The sequence below is a fragment of the Pteropus medius genome, unplaced genomic scaffold, assembly GCF_902729225.1.
Source record: "Pteropus medius unplaced genomic scaffold, Ma_sr-lr_union100, whole genome shotgun sequence".
NCBI lineage: Eukaryota > Metazoa > Chordata > Mammalia > Chiroptera > Pteropodidae > Pteropus > Pteropus medius.
This window is the reverse complement of record NW_024349803.1, coordinates 21238488-21257457: the sequence shown is the minus strand read 5'-3', so window position 1 is coordinate 21257457 and position 18970 is coordinate 21238488. Positions and strand designations below refer to the sequence as shown.

The following is an 18970-nucleotide window of genomic DNA, read 5'->3' as shown; positions in this document are numbered from 1 at the left end:
ATGCCGGGCCAAGTCCCCACCCACCCCAAGCAGCTCCCCCGTCCCCTGGTGCCACGTGGGAATGGTGGCAGAGCCACCAACCACATCAGATGGACATAAGGGCTGGGGGTCAGGGAGCGACCCCTCACACAGACACCACCTGTAACACCTTCCTCCTGTTCTTGGCGTGGAGGAGGAGTGGGCAGAGGGTAGCTGAGAGTCCAAGCTCCGGGGACAGTTTAGCACAGTGGGGAAACCGGGTCACTACAGCTAGGAGGTCAGACATGAGGAGGGCCTTACTGACCGTCTTGAGAGGTGTGGCGGAGGGGGCCAGGAGTCAAACACCAGATGGGGAGCTCTAGCAGCAGGATTCAAGGCTCTGGGGTCTGCTGATTCTACATGATCCTGGGGGTGCCTACAGGGTAGTCCCAGAATCCAGGGGGCCCACTGGATGGCAGATCTTGGGGCAAAGGTCCCTGAGCTTCTGGGCAGTCTTCAGAATGTGGGGAATCCTCCAGGGTCCTCAGGGAGGCTTAGGGTCAGCCCGCCCTTCTGGGCAGCCTCGGGCGGGGGTGCGGGCGGATGCTGCCCCGCCCCGCCCCCTCCACAGGCCACCTGCCCGAGCCAGTCGAGGGGCACTATCACAAGCAGGCACGCTAATTAAAACAGGAGCCACACCGCCCTCCCCAGTCACCCCTCGCTACCCACACAAATTACATTTTATATGTTTTTTATTTACTGTGTCACTTTTAATTAAATCTGTAATCGCTTGCCTGAGGGGGCATGGTCCCCATTTTCCAACTTCACATGATCCGAGAGCGTGTTCTCGTGGAAGCGGGTGTGCGCACGTCGGCCAAGGAGCAGGCTCTTTCCAGGCGGGGCCCGGAGCGTTTGCACAGTCGCATCTGGGAGTGCGTGCGTGCACGCGGTGGGGTCATGACTCGTGCAGAGACCGCCCAGCCAGGCCGGGGTCTTCCCTTGGCTCTTGACCTGAAGTCAGAAACAACCCCTGCCAGCAGCTAGATAGGCTTCCAGGATGATCTGGTCTAAACCTCTCATTGTGCAGATGGGGAAACTGAGGCCCAGCGACGGGTGGAACTTGCCAGGCAGACTCTCCCAGGGCAGACAATGCTGTGTGGAACATCTGAGAGCCTGACTTTATTTTTCCCTTAAAGAGAAAAATAGAGCTTGTTTAACTCACTAAGTTTCTAAATTAAGAACAGGACCGTAACAGTGTTCAATAGGCACAACCAATGCTAGAAATGTGTTTTGTTTTCACATTATGGTCAGTTAAGGGGAGCCGCAGAGACAGAGAGAGGGGAGCAAGAGGAGCGGGGGAGGGAGGATTAAGCAGCAGACAAGACACAGCAAAGGTCCCAGAGCAGAGGGGCAAGTGCGCAGGCAAGTGTTGGCACCCCGCCTGTGGGCAAAGCCTGGAGCCTGTGTGTCTTTAAATCACAGCTCTTCATCCGCTCTGAAGGCATCAGTGTTCAGAAGCTGTCCTCTGGGGAGAGGGGCAGGGCCTTTGGAAGGCATCCTCTGGCTCTCACTTGGGGTGGACCTTTGACAGGGACAGTGGGGTGGAGGGAGAGGCAATGATGCCAGGGCTCCAGCTGGGAAGAAAGGAAGCGGAAGAAGTCACCCCTCGGGGAGGGGTGAGTACAGAGCTCTGGCCAGTAGCAGGTGTCCAACTGCTGCCAGTTTTTCCTGAGCATCCCACATGCAGAGACAGGTTCCCCGCATATGTGAGAACATGAACCACACGGACGTCAGCAGATTTAGGGCTGTCCTGAGGTGGAGGCAGGGATACTGCTCAGGCCATCTGAGTTTTGCCAGCGTGGAGGACTCTGCAGACTGGAGTGCATCCGCCTGAGAGGAGCCTTGCTCCGTGAGTGTGCTCAGCAGCGGGTCTAGCTGTGGGGGGCCGTGAGAGCAGGACCCAGAGTGGTCTGTAGGTATGAGCACGTGAGTCCCTGTGCCCATGGCAGCAATCGGGCTGCTGGGCAAGTAGGGGCAAGGGGATCACACACCTGGCTAGAAACATGGAGGTTAGATACAGGTACACCTGTTGGGGAGTGCAGGCTGTGTGTGCGTGTGTGTGTGTGTGTGTGTGTGTGTGTATATTACATACAAGACGCTGCATGTGCACATGCTTGCAAGTTCAAATGCTTGTGTTGGAGCAGGATCATGACACAGCTCCTGCCCCTCTAAGAGTCCTCACCCCCGCCCTGCCTGCTCCTGGCCCCAGTTGATTAATCATGGAGCTGAGTGGCTTCCAGCTTATCAGGTACCTTAATAGCTGAATAATTCCAGCCCCATCATCGAGCCCTTAATTGCTTTCTTGTGGCTGCAGCCCGGAGTGCATGCTGAGTGGGTGAGCTCCCAGGGGACCAGCCGCCAGCTCCAGACAGCATGCTGGATCGGCATCCCAACTTAAAACTCCCTGCCACCTGGGTGGCCCCTCTCCAGGGGACACAGGTCACAGCTGCCCTGCCTGATCATGTGGGGCCTGGCCAAAGAGTAGGCTGAGCTATTTCTTTGATGACTTGGGAGGTGATGAGGACCAGGAAGTCTTCCTGGCAGAGCTGGTGCAGCCCCAGCTGAGCCCTGGGGAATGAGGGAAAACCTGGATAGGCAGAGAACAGGTGAGGATTTCTAAGTGGGGGGCACATGCATGGGTGTCATTGTGGTGAGGTTCAGCAGGGGACAGCCTAGACGCTTCCCAGCCCAGCCCCCCTTCCCCCACAGCCACCGTCATCCTCAATGAGCTCAACTGGACAGAGGCCCTAGAGAATGTGTTCACTGAGAACCGTAGACAGGACCCCACGCTGCTGTGGCAGGTCTTCGGCAGTGCCACAGGAGTCACTCGCTACTACCCAGGTGGGTGCCAGCCCATCTCCTGGTCCATCCATCACCACACCCTCCTCCGTCTCCCAGCCCACTCATCCTGGGATGCGTGGGGTGGGATGGTCACTGGTCACCCCATAGACTGCAGAGTGGCCTGGCCACTCCCGTAAGGCCTGCTGACTCAAGCCAGATACTTCCCTGCCAGCCCCTCATCACCTCCTTTCCCCTCACAGCCACTCCATGGCGAGCCCCCAAGAAAATTGACCTGTACGACGTCCGAAGGAGACCCTGGTGAGCAAGCAAGGAGGGGCCGGGCAGGGACACCCTCTCGGCTCCCCCAGCTCTCCCGCCTGCTCCCCTCCCTCCTGATATCCAGACCTCCGAGCGGGGCGCAGCCAGCTCTATCCAATTTTCATTTCACACATCGTTGCCACTGGAAAATGGATCCCATCACCCAGGCAGGCCTCCCAGCTGCCTCTGCCCCCGTCCACTGCCTGGCACTCCACCCCCTCGGGAGTGAGGGATGGGCCAATGGAGGCTCCCAAGGGTGGATGTATCCTCTGTGGGGTTGGCCAGCCCCTGCCCTACCCATCTGAGCCCTATACACCCCTACCCTCTGCTCTGCCTCTCCTGCCCACGACCTCCTTCCTCCCTGCCACTTGTTCAGTCCCATACACAGCTAAGACTGCCTTCAGGAGCTCATCCCAGGCTATGGGAAGTGACAGGGCACTGAGGCCAGGGACCATGCCTCTAGCCCCCTCTCTGGATCACCTGCTCACTTCTCCTTAGGGCTGTTCATTTGCCAGGGGGACCAGGTCACTTATGTCATAGGCAAGGACTATTTTATTAAACACAGTATCTTCAGTGCCTAGGACCCTGTCTGGCCCACGTAGGGGATGCTCAATAGAAACATGTCGCATCAATACGTGGGTGAAGGAAGGAAGGACCCACAGGTCCCAGAGGCTGACCTTAATCGAGGCTTCTCCTGGGCAGGTATATCCAGGGGGCCTCATCACCCAAGGACATGGTCATCATCGTGGATGTGTGAGTGAGCAATGCTGGGAGGCGGGGTGGGACGAGACAAGGGACTAGACTCTGCTGCCCGGGGCCATCCTGGGGGAATGACAGGAGAACACCTGAGGCCTACCTGGCACCTCCATGACCTCCCCAGGAGTGGCAGCGTGAGTGGCCTGACCCTGAAGCTGATGAAGACATCCGTCTGTGAGATGCTGGACACACTCTCCGATGACGACTATGTGAACGTCGCCTCGGTGAGTGCCAAGGGGACAGGCGGGCCAGGAACGAGTCGCCCCCACTTGCCCGTGCAGCAGCCGCCTGCCCTGGCCAGTGTGAGCTCCCTTACCCTCGGTGTCCTCGCAGTTCAATGAGAAGGCGCAGCCCGTGTCATGCTTCACACACCTGGTGCAGGCCAACGTGCGAAACAAGAAGGTGTTCAAGGAGGCTGTGCAGGGCATGGTGGCCAAGGGCACCACGGGGTACAAGGCCGGCTTCGAGTACGCCTTCGACCAGCTGCAGAACGTGAGCCCCGTGGGTGGATGAGCAGACGGCTGGGGGCGGGCAAGGGCCCGGGCTTGGTGACACTGGGGAAATCAAGACGAATGGCCTTGTTAGCACCCACCAGGCAGCTTGGGCAGATAACACCATCTGCTGTTGGGGGGAGCACCAGAGGGCCAGGCCCACCAGAAGGAGGGAGATCTACCCCTGAACCAGGAGTGGCCAAGAGCCACCTGACCCCAAACCTACTCTTGCCCAGTCCAACATCACCCGTGCCAACTGCAATAAGATGATCATGATGTTCACGGACGGCGGCGAGGACCGCGTGCAGGACGTCTTCGAGAAGTACAACTGGCCCAACCGGACGGTGAGGCTCAGCCCAGGAGGGCGCTGCCCCGACCCGGGCGCAGTGCAGGGGGCGGGGGGCTGTGCTCCGCCAGCCGCAGCAGTAACCTCAAGCCCCAAACAGGTGCGTGTGTTCACCTTCTCCGTGGGGCAGCACAACTATGACGTCACACCCCTGCAGTGGATGGCCTGCGCCAACAAAGGTACCTCATCCGGGCATCCCTGCCATGGGGCCTGCTTGCCATGTCCTGCTGTCTATCAGGCTGGTTGTCCATCTTTCCATACACGTGGCTGTATCTGGCTGGCTGACGTGTCCATCGGACTGAGCATTTTTCTGCCCATCTGTCTGAGTGTCCATTGTCCATCCATCTCCCAGCTTGTCTGCTCCCGTGTCCATTTGCCAGTCAATCTGTCTCTCCGTGCGTTTAGGCCTGTCCCCTGGGTAGACTCTGAATGTCACCATCATCCTACAATTAGGGACTTTAGGCCTCAGGTTCCTGTCTTCACCCCAGCTCTGCTTCCTTATTACCCTTACTTACACTCACAGCCCCTTGCATAGTATCGGCCCCACTGACAGAGCAATAGCAGGGAGCACTGAAGGGCCATGATTCAGAGGGAACGACACCCGAGAAAGGGACCGAGACAAGTCAGGGCTGCAGACGCACCCCAGGGAGCAGGGCCCCCTGTGCCTCGGGTCCTCAGCACCACCCAGGGCCACCTCTGCCTCCCCTTCCCTCACAGGTTACTATTTTGAGATCCCTTCCATCGGCGCCATCCGCATCAACACACAGGTGAGACTGTGGGGGGCCCCCTCCTCCTCCTCCCAGCCCCCTGCTTCTGCAGAGACAGCACCAGTGATGGTCTGCTCTGGTGTGTGAGCGCCCCCTGGTGGTGAGCTGACACATGGGGAGGCAGAACAGGGAGGACAGAGTGGGAAGGGTAGACTCATGACCCCTGCCCACCATCCCGTCCCCAGGAATATCTGGACGTACTGGGCAGGCCCATGGTGCTGGCGGGCAAAGAGGCCAAGCAGGTGCAATGGACCAACGTGTATGAAGATGCGCTGGTAAGTTCTCTGGGCGAGGAAAGGGTGGAGCTGGCGACCTTCTTCCACGGATGTGCCCACAAGGTCAAGTCCCTTGAGGGTCCCCTTCCCGGGGTGAACCAAACAGAGGAGCAAGAGAAGTGGCCTGCACCTCAGCCTCCGCCCTGAACACTTGGGGCGGGGGCATGGCTGGCCACAGGAGGCCGACCCATCATCTTCCTCTCCCTTTAGGGTCTGGGATTGGTGGTGACAGGGACCCTACCTGTATTCAACCTGACGCAGGATGGCCCTGGGGAAAAGAAGGTGAGGTCCCTCGCTGAGTAAGGACGAGGTCTGCCTGGGAGGGTTGGGCATGCCCATAACATGTCTGGGACGGAGGCAGGATAGGGAGGCCTATAAGCTGGACAGGGGCAGCTGCTTGCGAGAACAGCTTGAGGCCTTGGGCATGGGGGGTGGGCAGAGGCCCTCCTATGGCACTGAGTCCATTGCAGACCTCCTGCCTCTGCTCCCAGAACCAGCTGATCCTGGGCGTGATGGGCATCGATGTAGCTCTGAATGACATCAAGAAGCTGACTCCCAACTACACGGTGAGCATCAAGCTGCACATCCACCCCACTCTGCCTCCCTTGAGGACACAGCCAGACACAGCAGAGGAGACTTATGGCGATTACAGCACCTCCATGGAGACCTCTGAGTTCAGGCAGTCAGGGAAGGCTTCCGGAGGAGGCGCCCCTGGCCCTAGAGCTAAGGTCATCAGACCGTCTGTAAAGGGCCAGACTAGGACTATATGAGGCTCTGCCAGCCTAAATACTCATACTCAGTTCTGCTGTTGTCCTGGGAAAAAAACAAATGGGCGTGGTCATGCTCTAGCACAAGTTTGTTTGTGGATCCTGAAATTTGAATTTCAGATAATTTTCATGTCATAAAATATAATTCTTTCTGTCTTCTTCAAGCATTTAAAAATGTAAAAACTATTCTTAGTTCAGCCATACAGTAAGAGGCGGCAGGCCAGGTGTGGCCCATGGGCAGTAGTTTGCCAACCCCAAGGCTGTCACATAGGCAGGAGTGTCCTGGGGACAAAGGAGGAGAAGGTCTACCTTGGAGGCGGAGGGAACTCTCTGGGCAAAGTCTCGAAGGTGAAAAACAGAGTCATAAGCTGGAGAAGGAGCAGCATCAGTGTGGCGGGCCCAGGGCCTGTGGCGAAGGGAGTTTGGGTCTTGGTTGTAAAAGGCATGGGGGATGAGCTGTGTCGGACCACATCCTGAAACCTGGCCACATGAAGGCCCCAAGGCACTGGGCTCCATGTGCAGTGATAAAATGGCCCAGAGGTAAAAGCGAGTCCAGGGTCTCACTTACTCCTGGAAGGGATGCCTGGAAGGGATGCCCAGGCCTGTGGGATTCCAATTCTACTGAGACGGGGACCAAGAGGTGACATAGTGGGGAGGTGAGTGGGAAGCAGCAACAGCCTGTGGGGCCAGTAGAGGCGGAGCAGCCTGGCCGACTGACAGCTCCATGAGAAGCAGGGGTGGGCTGAGAACTACAGAAGGCCAAACGAATCGGGCCGCATGGAGCTGGGCAGCTTCGGCCAGGCCTGGTGCATGAGGGGCGCCAGCCTGCTGGGCATGGCTTGAGAAGCAGGCTTGGGGCCGAGTGGCATGTGGGTGCCTGGCCCAGGCAGGCAGACGGCACCCCTCAGCGGCATGGAAGGCAGGACAAGGAAGAGCTCCGGAGCCCGGGGAACCCCTGCCCAGCCCTCCAAGCCCTGAGCCCCCAATCTACACCCCCAGCTTGGAGCCAACGGCTACGTGTTTGCCATTGACCTGAACGGCTATGTGTTGCTGCACCCCAACCTCAAGCCCCAGGTGAGCCAGGTGGGTGGCCCGGAGGGGAGTAAACAGTTCCAGATGAGAACTCCTGACTTCCTGCCATACCTCTCACAGACCACCAACTTCCGGGAGCCTGTGACTCTGGACTTCCTGGATGCAGAGCTGGAGGATGAGAACAAGGAGGAGGTGAAGAGGGGAATGGGGAGGGGGAGCACCCAGAACAGAGGAGGGTGGGCCTGCCTCACATCTCTGGCCCTTCCAGATCCGTCGGAGCATGATCGACGGCTACAAGGGCCACAAGCAGATCAGAACATTGGTCAAGTCCCTGGACGAGGTGAGACGGTGGCTGGCGGAGGAGGGAGAGAGAGCCGAGGCGGGCATCCTCCTCCCACCGCCCCGCCCCTACCCGCTAGCCCAAGCACCTGACCCAGCCCCTTCTCCCAGAGGTACATAGACGAGGTGCTGAGGAACTACACCTGGGTGCCTATAAGGAGCACCAACTACAGGTGAGCGGTGCCAAGGCTGGGCGGGCAGGGAGGGGCAGCCCCCACATCCGGAATCCGAGCCCAGCTGTCCCCTCCTCTACCCCGGTGTGCCAAATCCCAGTGGGGCACCAGCAGCCAGGCCTGCTCACTTCTCACCCCATGACACTCAGTCCCCAAGGGCCTCTCACTGGCCTTTCAGGAACCACCTCCTGGGAGCACAGGACAGAGACGACACAGTGCATCTGTCTTGTCTCCCTGTGGCCCGCCACCCTCTCATGTCCCTCCCACCTGGATTGTATCCCTGGGTATCTGTCCCAGGATGTCGTCCTCAGCACATGCACAGCCTGGGGGCAGGCCCCCTGTGGGGCAGGCCCCGGCAGTGCAAGCTGTCCCTTGCACACCCCAGTACCAGCTGGTGCTGCCCTCACTGTGGTAGCGCCAACCCTGCTTTCAGCCGGCTTTCACATGGCCCGGGTCTCTGGGGACTGTGGATCCCCCTCCCACAGCAGCCTAGCTCCTTGACAGTGTTCTGCCCCTCGTGACTTTGCTGCTGGCCAGATGGAGGAGGCTGGCTGGGCAGGTGGTGTGTTGGGGGAGGTGGCTGGGGTAGAGGTGGGGATTTGTTTCGGGTCTGGTAGTTCTGAGAGAATTTGGCGAATGGAGGGTCCAGGACCCTAGGCCATGACTCTCCCATCTGACGGCCAGGGGAGGGGGGCACCAGTATGGCCCACCTCTCCCCAGCGGTGACTTGCGCCCCTCCCCTCCCCTCCCCTCCTCCCAGCTTGGGGCTCGTGCTCCCTCCCTACAGCACCTTCTACCTCCAAGCCAACCTCAGCGACCAGATCCTGCAGGTCAAGTGTAAGTGGCCAGCCCCTGCCTGCGCGCTGCACCCCTGCCTCTGCCCTGCACCCTGGCCGGCCCCAGGCAACGTAGCCAGCCGCTTGCGGCCAGGCAGCCCCTCCTGCCCAGTCTGCCCACCCCCCAGGCACCCCCAGGCTGGGGCACCAGCCCAGAAAGTCTGTGGAAATCTGCATGCTCGCCTTCTCTCAGATTTGGTTCCAGACCGTTCTCTCATGGTTTCTGTTGAGGTTGTTTTTGGTTTCTCCCGCTCCGTGTCTCCCCTCCTTAGCCTGCCTCCCGCACACCCTGGGGGCTGCGTTCCCTGAAGACACCCCTCCTCTCCTCCCTCTGTCCCGTCTCCCCGTGGCTCTCTCCCCCTGCGGTACCACCCGCAGGGGCTCCCTCTGCCCCCTCTGCCATTCCCAGGACTCACCCTCCTCACCCTCCGCCTCACCTCAGCCCTCGCCTCTGGCTCCCTCCCCGGCTCCCTCCCACCAGCTATGTAATGGCTGTTTTGTTATCATCATATTTAAACACCATCATCATCTTCATAGCGCAAACCATAACAGTACCGGCCACCATATAACTTAACTCTCCTGCTTCCGCGTGCTCGGGTCGCCGCGCTCCGCTGCACATCACGACAACAATAGCACATCGCGTATTATGTTCACGTTTCCATAGCATCCTCTCCCCTGCCAGGAACCCTCCTCCCTCCTCTCCTCCTCTCCCTCCCTCTCCCGGCCTCCCCCAGCTCCGCGCCCTTCCTCCAGTCCGTCCCTCTCTCACGCTCCCTCCTTCCTTTCCTCCCTCTCCCACTCTTCTGCCTGTGGCTCATCCTGCATGTCCTGCTCACCCTGGGCCTCCCCCAAGAGTCCCCGGAGCCTGTGGCCCCGCCTGCCCACCGCCCGAGGTCACTGGGAGGGAGGCTGGGGCTCCGGCCCCACCGGGCGTCCCCACCTGCCTGGCCGACTGGGGCTCATCTCCTTTGAGTTTTCTCGCTCTCTCTTTCTCTCTCATGTCGTTTTTTTTGCAAGAAGTTTCCTTTCGGTATGATGATGAGACACAATATTTTCATTCAAACAGCCATTGAATAAAATATTGTTTGTGCCCCTCCCCTTCCCCCTCCCCCTTTTCGTTTGTTTTTGTGTTTGTGTTGTTTTTTGTTTTCCTCGCTTTCTCTCTTGGTGGACTGTCCCAGTGCCAATCAGCAAACTGAAGGGCAAGTATATTCAGAACCAGTGCCCTCCTCTCCCCACCCCACCTGCCCCTCACACCCTGCTTGCCCCCCCTCCTGCCCAGGATCCATGCACCCTGCTCTCCAGGGCCCCCCTCCCAACATCCCCTTTGGCTCCTCTAGTTCTTGCCTTTCCTCTGATCCTGAACCCTCTGGGAGCCAGCAGCCCTTTCCCCCCCTCCCACCCCCCGGCCCCACCTGCAGGATAGTTCTCCAGCGGATTCTGAGAGCTCAGGCCCCGCCTTATCCTCCTCACTCCCTCTGGGCAGGCCCCTGTCCCCACTTCCTACCTTCTCTGTCTCTTCAAGACAACTCAACAGTGGGGACAGGGCTGAATGCCTCTGTACCACCTTCTACCCAACAGTAAGGGGCCTGAGATGCAGGGGGTAGATCAGTCCTCAAAGGGACTCATGTGAGGCTTATGGGAAAGGACCAACCACACAAGGCTTCCTCTGGGGTAGTTCTCCCTCCTCTGATCTCTGTCGGTGGCTCCAGAAGCTGGCAGTGGTCCCAAGAAGAGATAGAAGACTTTGGAAGCCTCGTGCCCTGACCCTGAGGTAGAGAGGCAGGATAGGGCAGCAGTCAGGCCCCCGGGAGAACCCCACCATCCTGGGCGCTGGCCAAGGTGCTGAATTCCTGTCCCCTACCTCTTCACAGCTCCCAGAGACCTTGCTAAGGCCGCTGGCCGACTCGCTGCTCCTGGGGAGGGTGGTCAAGCTGAGGAAGGTGTTCCCCTGGGAGATAGAGGCAGACTCAGGGGCTGTGGGCCTGGCCAGGAATGCAAGGGGGACTATCTGGACCCCAAAGGCCAGCACAAAACTTGGAGGGAATCAGGCCGGATGGGAAGAAAAAGGTTCTTTCTGGCACTCACAGGTACCCAGGCCAGAGGCTTCCCGGAAAGGCAGGCAGTGAACTCATAGATCCTGGCGAGAACAGGGGGTGTGGGAGAGCAGCACATGAGGGTCTCTCCTGCTGGTGCACAGGGAGACACCCCTCCCAGGGAACACCTGGGCAGATGGGGCATGGAGAGGTGAGGGGATGTCCTATCCCTGGTCCCCATGGTCTGGAAGCAGGAGCTCCCCAGGAAGCCCTAAGGGCCCTGTCCTGCCTAGTCCAGCAAAGAGGCCAGGGTGGGGTGGGGGACATGCCCTACCTCCACTGGCTTGAGTTGTCTTTTCTCCCCCTCCCAAACCCCTCCCACTGACCCCAGAAATGCAGGGTCCTGGTAACAGCGACAACCATAGCATAGTCTCCTTCCTGTTCCCCCACCTCCTTTTTCTTTCTCCTCCTCCCCTCCCACCCCTACCCCTTCCCTGTCGGCTTGTGTCCAAACCCTTGCCTCACAGTCCTATCAGAAAGCAACAGTCCAACCAGTGACTGCTCGGCCCCTCCAGGCACCCCAATCTCCTCTCCCCAGAACTTTGCAGTGCATTGTGGGTGTATTTGGGAATAAGGAAGACCCCTCTTCTATAAAAATAAAGCCCTGGGGTGACCGACAGGTTGGACTCTGGGTAAAAGGGTGGGAAAGTGGACTGCCCAGAGTGCGACAGGCTGAGAGCAGATGGACACCCCCCAGATGCAGACCAGCAAGGTGGCCAGTCCGGAGAGAGGCCAAAGAGGATCCCCAGTGGCTACATCCCGATTCACTCACAGACCTACACAGAGACACTCGCATACCTACACACGCGCTCGCATGTATGCAAATGCAAACACACATGTTCTCGTGCACATATGCACTCACACGTTCATTCCCACACATATACGCTGGCCCAATTGGTGGATCCCTCAGCAGCACCTTCACCCTACACCTTCTCCAGAGCCCCCAGCATTCCTCCCTGGCTGCTCTGAGCCCAGACAGGTCCTAGGCAGTGAGAAGACTTAGCCCTTCTTACCCACCTGCCCTCATGCGCCCAGCCCAAGAGGGCAGGTGTGCAGGTTCAAGCAGCCCACCTTTCTCCTCCCAGCTCCTAGACTCTCCTCCTGAAATGTGGGAACATTCACAGGCACCTCGAGGGTCTCCCCTCAGCCAGCTACCCCAGAAAGGATCTCCAGACCCCACAATGCACTTCGGCCCACCCCCAGCTGCCCACACCGTCTCTGGTTGGACTGTCTGTGCCCGTGAGAAAACCCCTCGGTTTGGCCATGTTGATGCCTGACACAGAACAAAAGCGAGACCTACCAAAATGCAAACAGCTGCAGCAAAGAAAGAGAGATAAAAATCCGCAGCCAAAAGCCAATCCCCTTCCTCGAAGTCTCTTTGGAGGAGAAGGGAGCTCCGCATGCGGTTTTTTCCATTATGGATCAGATAAGAGCAAGACCGGCGCCTCCCCCAGACCATGCATATATATAGCAGTGTGTGTATATATATATGTGTGTGTGTGTGTCCGTGTATATGTGCTATACAGCCGTATGGAAGCATATACAGCCACGCCAAGGGACTCACTGCCGACAGAGGACCAGGCCCGGGCAACATATTGGCTATAACTGCCCTCCTCCTGCAATGCTGTAGTCTCCACAGGCCCTCCACCCCTCCCCACCCACCCCTTCTCTTTGGCTCGAACTTGAACGTGGAATTGGCGGGTTCCCTATTTGCTGGTGTCTCCCCACCCTCCAAGTCACCCCCTTCCCTGTCCCTCCAACCCCTTGACTCTAAGCCTCTTGGCCTTCACTCCCAGCCCACGCCCGGACAACCCCCCCGTTTCTGTTGCAGATTTTGAGTTCCTGCTCCCCAGCAGCTTTGAGTCTGAAGGACATGTTTTCATTGCTCCCAGGTAGCTTGCGTGTGGCCTTGCTGAGGTGTCCTCCCCCATCCTGACTGCCCTGGCCCGCCTCCTGCACTGCTGCCTGGAGCTCTGTGTGTCTGTGTCCTGTGCGGTGTCACCTCCTCCCCACGCATAGCCCCGTATGTGCAGCCATGCGCATACCCGGGCCATGTAGCCGAACCAGGCAGCAGTGGCCAGCTGCCCATAGCTCCGGCTCCCACTGGGCTTAGGGTGGCAGGGCTCTGGACCCTCTGCCGATGTTCCCCACCCTCCCAAGCAACTGGAAGGAGCCCTTTCTGCCCTGGGTCGGCTGTCCGCAGCACGCCCCCCAATGGGCAGCTGCTGCTCTGGTTTGTGGTGCCCTCCCCACCTCCACCCTGCACCCTGTCCGTGTCCTGTGTCAGTGTTTGTGTGGGTCTGGGGACCAAGCCAGCCAGATTCCCTGTCGGCAGTGCCGAGTCCAGGTGTGGTGGCTCACTGAGGACGGGGCGGGAGAGGGGACAGGGCCTTTGAGGAGCTGCTCTGACAAGCGAGGGGTCAGAGCCCAGGCCTGGTGCGTCCCTCAAGTGCACGCAGCATGAACACACACATTCTCAAGTGCATACCCTCTGCCTGAAGGCCCACATTTGAGGCCGGCGGGCCCCCAGATGGTAAAGCCCTCCCTTGTGACCTAGGCTTTGGATGAGGGCAGGTGGGTGCAGCCAACAGAGACCCACGAGCACTCTCAGGGACCACACGGGGGCTCTGGACACGCCTAACCTCTGTGTGTGCACGTGTGTGCATGCACCCACAAATTTCTCTGTGACTCTCCGTAGATGTTTGTATTTGTGAGTCATCGTGGACATTTGTAAGAGTCTGAGTGTAAATGTGGAGTGGGCTGTGTGTCATCAGTGACTGTGGAAATGCGTGAAAAGTCCTGTGTAGCTTACAAGACCCCGAGGGAGCTCTCTGAGGACAGGGACTGTTTGTTTTTGTCACTTCTGTGTCTTCAGCTCTGGAGAGCTCAATAAATATGTGTTGGGTGAGTGAATAAAGTAACCCACAAATATAAATGTACGCATGGGGGACTGCAGGTGACTTGTATCACAAACCCAACTGCGTGGGTGTCACTCTGGGTATATCAGGCGTGGCCTCCATACACACAAGTACAGCACAAAGGCCCTGGGGGCCAGGGAGCAAGTGGGGCTGAGACACAGTCCCAGAGACCGTCACCAATCTGTGGGCCCTAGCAGAGCCTGGGAAAGAAACACATTTTAAAAAATCCTACAAAATTGCTGCCATATGGGCCATTGGGGAAGTCTCTGGCGGCAGGGGTGTAAGTGAGAAGTTGGGCAGGAGAGACAGCCCCATCGCCAAGACTTCCTGGGGAGCAGAGCCTGAGCAGGCCTCTGCACACCCCGCAGCCTCTGTGCCCTCTGAGCCCCACGAGGGCCCTGAGGAGGTGAGGGATTCGGCCTGTCCACCTCTGGGGCAAGAGCATTCCAGGCAGAGGGAACAGCCAGTCTGAGGACCCAGGTGTTCCCAGTTACTTCCTGACGTACTCTGTGGAATGATTAAAAAAAAAAAAAATACAGGCTCAGGGAACTTGAGTGAGTTCCCCAAAGGCACCTGCCAGGAAGCAGGATGAAGGCAAGATGAAGTCTTAAACTCTGTTGACTGAGCTGGTGCTCGGACTCCGCCCACCCTGTGCTCATGGACCCATACAGCAGACAGATGGGCAAGCCCGCCAGGTGGGCCTCCCAGGTGCTCCATCTGGGTCCAGATACACAAGAGAGGTGGGAGACTCTGCAGGGCCGTGCCCAGGATGGAAAACCTACCAGCCTGGAGGAAGCAGACCATTCTATCATCTCTGCCCCTAGTCAGACCTGGGAGCCTGCCAGGCATGTAGCTGCTGCCACCCGTAAGCATATACCTGCCCCTCCCTGAGGTTTGGGCATCTCAGCAAACAGCCAAGCACACCTGTTGAGAAGCCTCGACACTCTGCCCTGTCCAGCCCCCCAAGCCGAGCCCTTCTGCCTCACCCCCCAGAGAGTATTGCAAGGACCTGAATGCTTCAGACAACAACACCGAGTTCCTGAAAAACTTCATCGAGCTTATGGAGAAAGTGACCCCAGACTCCAAGCAGTGTGAGTGCCTGGTGGGGCAGCCCTGAGGAATCCTGGGAACAGGCAGGGCCCGAGCCAAAGGCAGGGCCTGGGCCACGTCACTGGGGAGCCTTGTGGGGAGGTGGGGAGTGGACAGGGAGCCACGAGAAGACGCCCCTCCTCCCTTGCCTTCCTGTTCTAGGCAACAACTTCCTTCTGCACAACCTGATCTTGGACACAGGCATCACACAGCAGTTGGTGGAGCGCGTGTGGCGGGACCAGGATCTTAACACGTAGGCACCACCCAGGCCGGAGGCTGGGATGGGCGCAGGGGCCCCGGCCATGCCCTACAGAAGACAGGCCTGTGACCTCACCCCTTTTGCCCTCAGGTACAGCCTTCTGGCCGTGTTCGCCGCCACCGATGGTGGTATCACTCGCGTATTCCCTAACAAGTAAGTGACCTACTCCACTGCCCTACACCCTGCCCCTCCCTGCCTGGGACCACTGTCTCCCATAAGCCACCCCTTCCATCAACCTCTGCCTGTTTTGGGTGACCAGGGCAGCTGAGGACTGGACAGAGAACCCTGAGCCCTTCAATGCCAGCTTCTACCGCCGCAGCCTGGATAACCGCGGCTACATCTTCAAGCCCCCACACCAGGATGGTGAGTGGCCTTCCCGTGTGCTCAGCCAGGGCTGGGCTCTGCTCCCTGAGGCCCCTCTCAAACACCAGGCTGGCTGAGACTAGGGCAGATGAGAGGAGAGGACTAGGCTGTGCCAAACACTACACTGGATGCTGGGTGCTGGGTGCTGGGTGCTGGGCGCTTAGGCTGGGGTCAGCCTTGGCTTGGGTTCCTGGATCCACAGGGCTCAGGATGGAGTGGTCAGTGTGGCTGCCAGCCCCCACTCCTGACTGCCCGCCCCACCTCACCCCCAGTCCTGTTAAGGCCTCTGGAGCTGGAGAATGACACAGTGGGCATCCTCGTCAGCACAGCTGTGGAGCTCAGCCTGGGCGGACGCACACTTAGACCAGCAGGTGAGCGCCCAGGGCAGAGGCAAGAAGGGACGGTGGGCAGGGCGCTGTCCAGGCAAGTGAGCACTGATGGCCCCTTGCTCTCCTCCACAGTGGTGGGTGTTAAGCTGGACCTAGAAGCCTGGGCTGAGAAGTTTAAGGTGCTAGCCAGCAACCGTACCCACCAGGACCAGCCTCAGAAGGTATTTGGGCAGGGGTGGGGGCAGTAAGCCCAGCAGTAGCCATTCTGGAGTCCCCAGGAACCCCCACCAATCTTCCCACTCAGAGTGGCTCTGGTGCCTGTGGGGACGGAGGGCCTGTTGCAGATGGCCTGGGGACCCAGATAGATGCAGGGTAATGGGAGGGAGGAAAAACTGGTGGGCACCTTACGGTCCTTGCTCTCTGCCCAGCAGTGCGGCCCCAGCAGCCACTGTGAGATGGACTGTGAGGTTAACAACGAGGTACGTGTACCCTGAACCCTAGCTCCCCCCACTCCTGGACTTCTTAGTCCCAGCTGCAACTCCTAGCCCATCCCTTGGCCTGTGGGTCTCAACATCCCACCCTGACCTCACAGCTTTACCAGAACTGGGGGAAGTGGTGCTCCCTCCACTTGACCGCTGGATTGCCAGGGTCTGGGGAGGAAGGTCCAGGCTTGAGCCCCTCTCCATCTTCCTCTCCCTTCCCCACCTCCCAGGACCTGCTCTGTGTCCTCATCGATGATGGGGGATTCCTGGTGCTGTCAAACCAGAACCATCAGTGGGACCAGGTGAGGATCAGGAAGAGAGTGGAAGGAGGGGCTCTGGGATTGATTGAGCCTTCTGGGGGCATGACGCTGCTAGCCCTGTGACTGTGGTCTCCTCCCGGCATCCCCAGGTGGGCAGGTTCTTCAGTGAGGTGGATGCCAACCTGATGCTGGCACTCTACAATAACTCCTTCTACACCCGCAAGGAGTCCTACGACTATCAGGCAGCCTGTGCCCCTCAGCCCCCAGGCAACCTGGGTGCCGCACCCCGGGGTGTCTTTGTGGTGAGCCCCAACAATGCCTGCCCTGGAGGTGGGGGGGCTGGGAGACCTGCCTACAGATGACCTCCCACCTCTGACGAGAGAGCTGGGGGTGACCCGGGTCCATGGGCAGCAATGGCAGCCCATGCCCCTCTTTCTGCTGTAGCCCACCATCGCAGACTTCCTTAACCTGGCCTGGTGGACCTCAGCTGCGGCCTGGTGAGTCCTACCAGGGAGAGGGGTCAGGGAGGACGCTCCCTGGCAGGAAGGGCTCAAGAGAAATGGGGCAGGGTATTGGCCTCTTCTGACCACTCCCACTTGGTGACCCATGTCCTGCAGGTCCTTGTTCCAGCAGCTTCTGTATGGCCTCATCTACCACAGCTGGTTCCAGGCAGGTAGGTAGGGCTTTGGTGGCCCCTCCTCAACCCTTCCCCCCCAACTGCGCAGAGACCGATCCCAAAGGGAGGGGATGGCTTAAGCTGAGCATTGCTGAGGCCTGAGATGGTGCCAGGGTGTAGGGTTGGGACTAAAGCGCTCTGGGTCCTCGCAGACCCCGCGGAGGCAGAAGGCAACCCCGAGGCACGCGAGAGCAGCTGCGTCATGAAACAGACCCAGTACTACTTCGGGTCAGTGAACGCCTCCTACAACGCCATCATTGACTGCGGAAACTGCTCCAGGTGCCGGCAAGGGCGGGAACGGAGGCGGGGGACCGGAGGGACTGGACCGAAGAGGGGACAGAGGGCGTGGCCAGGGATAGGGCCTGCCGGGTGGTTGCCGGGTCGGGCTGAGGCTGCAGCGGGGCGGGGACAGGACGGAGGGGTGGGGCGAACATCAACGCCCCGCCCCTCTGCCTCCTGCAGGCTGTTCCACGCGCAGAGACTGACCAACACGAACCTTCTCTTCGTGGTTGCGGAGAAGCCGCTGTGCAGCCAGTGTGAGGCTGGCCGTTTACTGCAGAAGGAGACTCACTGTATCCTGCCCCCGCCGCTCCCCACCGCGCGCCCCCCTCCCGCTCCGCGCGCCCCCTCCGTGCCGCCGCAGCCTCCTTGACTCCCCACCCATGCCCAGCGGATGGCCCGGAGCAGTGCGAACTGGTACAGAGACCGAGATACCGGAGAGGTCCGCACATCTGCTTCGACTACAACGCGACGGTGAGCGGGGCGCGACGGACTTGACACCCGCTCCCCTCCCCCAGGGCTGGCGCTGCCCGGGGCCCTCCCCTGCCCCAGCGGCCCGGGTCGACCAGCTCCTTGTCTCTTCCCGCAGGAAGATACCTCAGACTGCGGCCGCGGAGCCTCCTTCCCGCCGTCGCTGGGCGTCCTGGTCTCCCTGCAGCTGCTGCTGCTCCTGGGCCTGCCTCCCCGGCCGCAGCCTCAAGTCCACGCCCACGCCTCACGCCGCCTCTAAGCGCCAACCCCCTCCCGCTCCAGGCCTCCCTGCCTTTGCCCTGCTCCCCGCCCCACACTTCACACCTTAGATCCTCGCACCTCCCTCACTGAAGGACCTGAACTGCACCAGGCCCGAGAGCCTTGGAGTGGGTTCCCACAGGAGGGCGCCACAGGCCTTTGGCCCCCCAAGTCACAACTTGCTGCTGTCAAAATGTCCCCAGACCCCTCATTCCCACTGGACTCACCCACCCCCAGGGCTGGAACAGGGAAGCCACAGTACTGGTGCCAAACCAGGCCTCACTGCCGGCGCTGCCTGGGGCGGGCGAGGGAGGGGGGCCTTTGTATGGGAGAACTAAGCCCCGCCCCAGCTGGACTCCTAACCTGGCCCTTCCGCCCCTCCTAGGACAGTCTGAATCCCCTGGGAATGAAGGAGGGAGTTGAGGTGGGTGGCTTGAGGCCTGTGCAGCCCAGCTTAAGTCTTAGCAGGAGAGCGGTCCTGGGGCAGCCCCCCAATGGGCTCCTGTCCCTCTCAAGCCTACATCCTCCTCCCCATCCCTCGAGCCCTGCAGGTGTCAAAACAGTGACAGTAACACTGGCTCAGACACAACC

At 59.7% G+C, this 18970-nt stretch overlaps 1 protein-coding gene and 1 long non-coding RNA gene across 6 annotated transcripts in view; one reads left to right on the top strand and one right to left on the bottom strand.

Annotated features, from left to right (window-relative positions):
- CACNA2D2 (calcium voltage-gated channel auxiliary subunit alpha2delta 2) overlaps positions 1-18482 on the top strand; it is a 137458-nt gene extending 118976 nt beyond the window's left edge. Inside the window, exons 7-38 of one of the 4 annotated variants that reach the window (XM_039837863.1) lie at positions 2728-2859; positions 3060-3117; positions 3820-3870; positions 3998-4097; positions 4207-4365; positions 4601-4708; positions 4811-4889; positions 5428-5477; positions 5663-5752; positions 5963-6034; positions 6244-6318; positions 7519-7593; positions 7672-7743; positions 7820-7891; positions 8002-8063; positions 8824-8900; positions 12827-12887; positions 14907-15004; positions 15165-15255; positions 15352-15414; positions 15521-15624; positions 15897-15995; positions 16086-16174; positions 16385-16432; positions 16666-16737; positions 16845-16997; positions 17140-17192; positions 17313-17368; positions 17524-17650; positions 17834-17943; positions 18037-18124; positions 18240-18482. In XM_039837863.1, coding sequence (XP_039693797.1) covers positions 2728-2859; positions 3060-3117; positions 3820-3870; positions 3998-4097; positions 4207-4365; positions 4601-4708; positions 4811-4889; positions 5428-5477; positions 5663-5752; positions 5963-6034; positions 6244-6318; positions 7519-7593; positions 7672-7743; positions 7820-7891; positions 8002-8063; positions 8824-8900; positions 12827-12887; positions 14907-15004; positions 15165-15255; positions 15352-15414; positions 15521-15624; positions 15897-15995; positions 16086-16174; positions 16385-16432; positions 16666-16737; positions 16845-16997; positions 17140-17192; positions 17313-17368; positions 17524-17650; positions 17834-17943; positions 18037-18124; positions 18240-18450 — 2855 coding nt within the window. In that variant the 3' untranslated portion in view covers positions 18451-18482. Of the gene's footprint in view, positions 1-2727; positions 2860-3059; positions 3118-3819; positions 3871-3997; positions 4098-4206; positions 4366-4600; positions 4709-4810; positions 4890-5427; positions 5478-5662; positions 5753-5962; positions 6035-6243; positions 6319-7518; positions 7594-7671; positions 7744-7819; positions 7892-8001; positions 8064-8823; positions 8901-12826; positions 12888-14906; positions 15005-15164; positions 15256-15351; positions 15415-15520; positions 15625-15896; positions 15996-16085; positions 16175-16381; positions 16433-16665; positions 16738-16844; positions 16998-17139; positions 17193-17312; positions 17369-17523; positions 17651-17833; positions 17944-18035; positions 18125-18239 lie in introns of all 4 variants that reach the window. The other 3 variants (XM_039837866.1, XM_039837865.1, XM_039837864.1) reach the window with 3 other exon arrangements.
- Positions 507-18329, bottom strand: LOC120582397 (uncharacterized). Of its 2 annotated transcripts, none has more exons than XR_005647551.1 (3): positions 18248-18329; positions 4190-4427; positions 507-1147 (listed from the first exon to the last, which is right to left on the bottom strand). It is a non-coding gene; the product is annotated as an uncharacterized LOC120582397 (long non-coding RNA). The 2 variants fall into 2 exon arrangements; XR_005647552.1 differs by lacking the exon at positions 18248-18329 and adding an exon at positions 5994-6552.
- Positions 18483-18970: the final 488 nt, after the last annotated feature.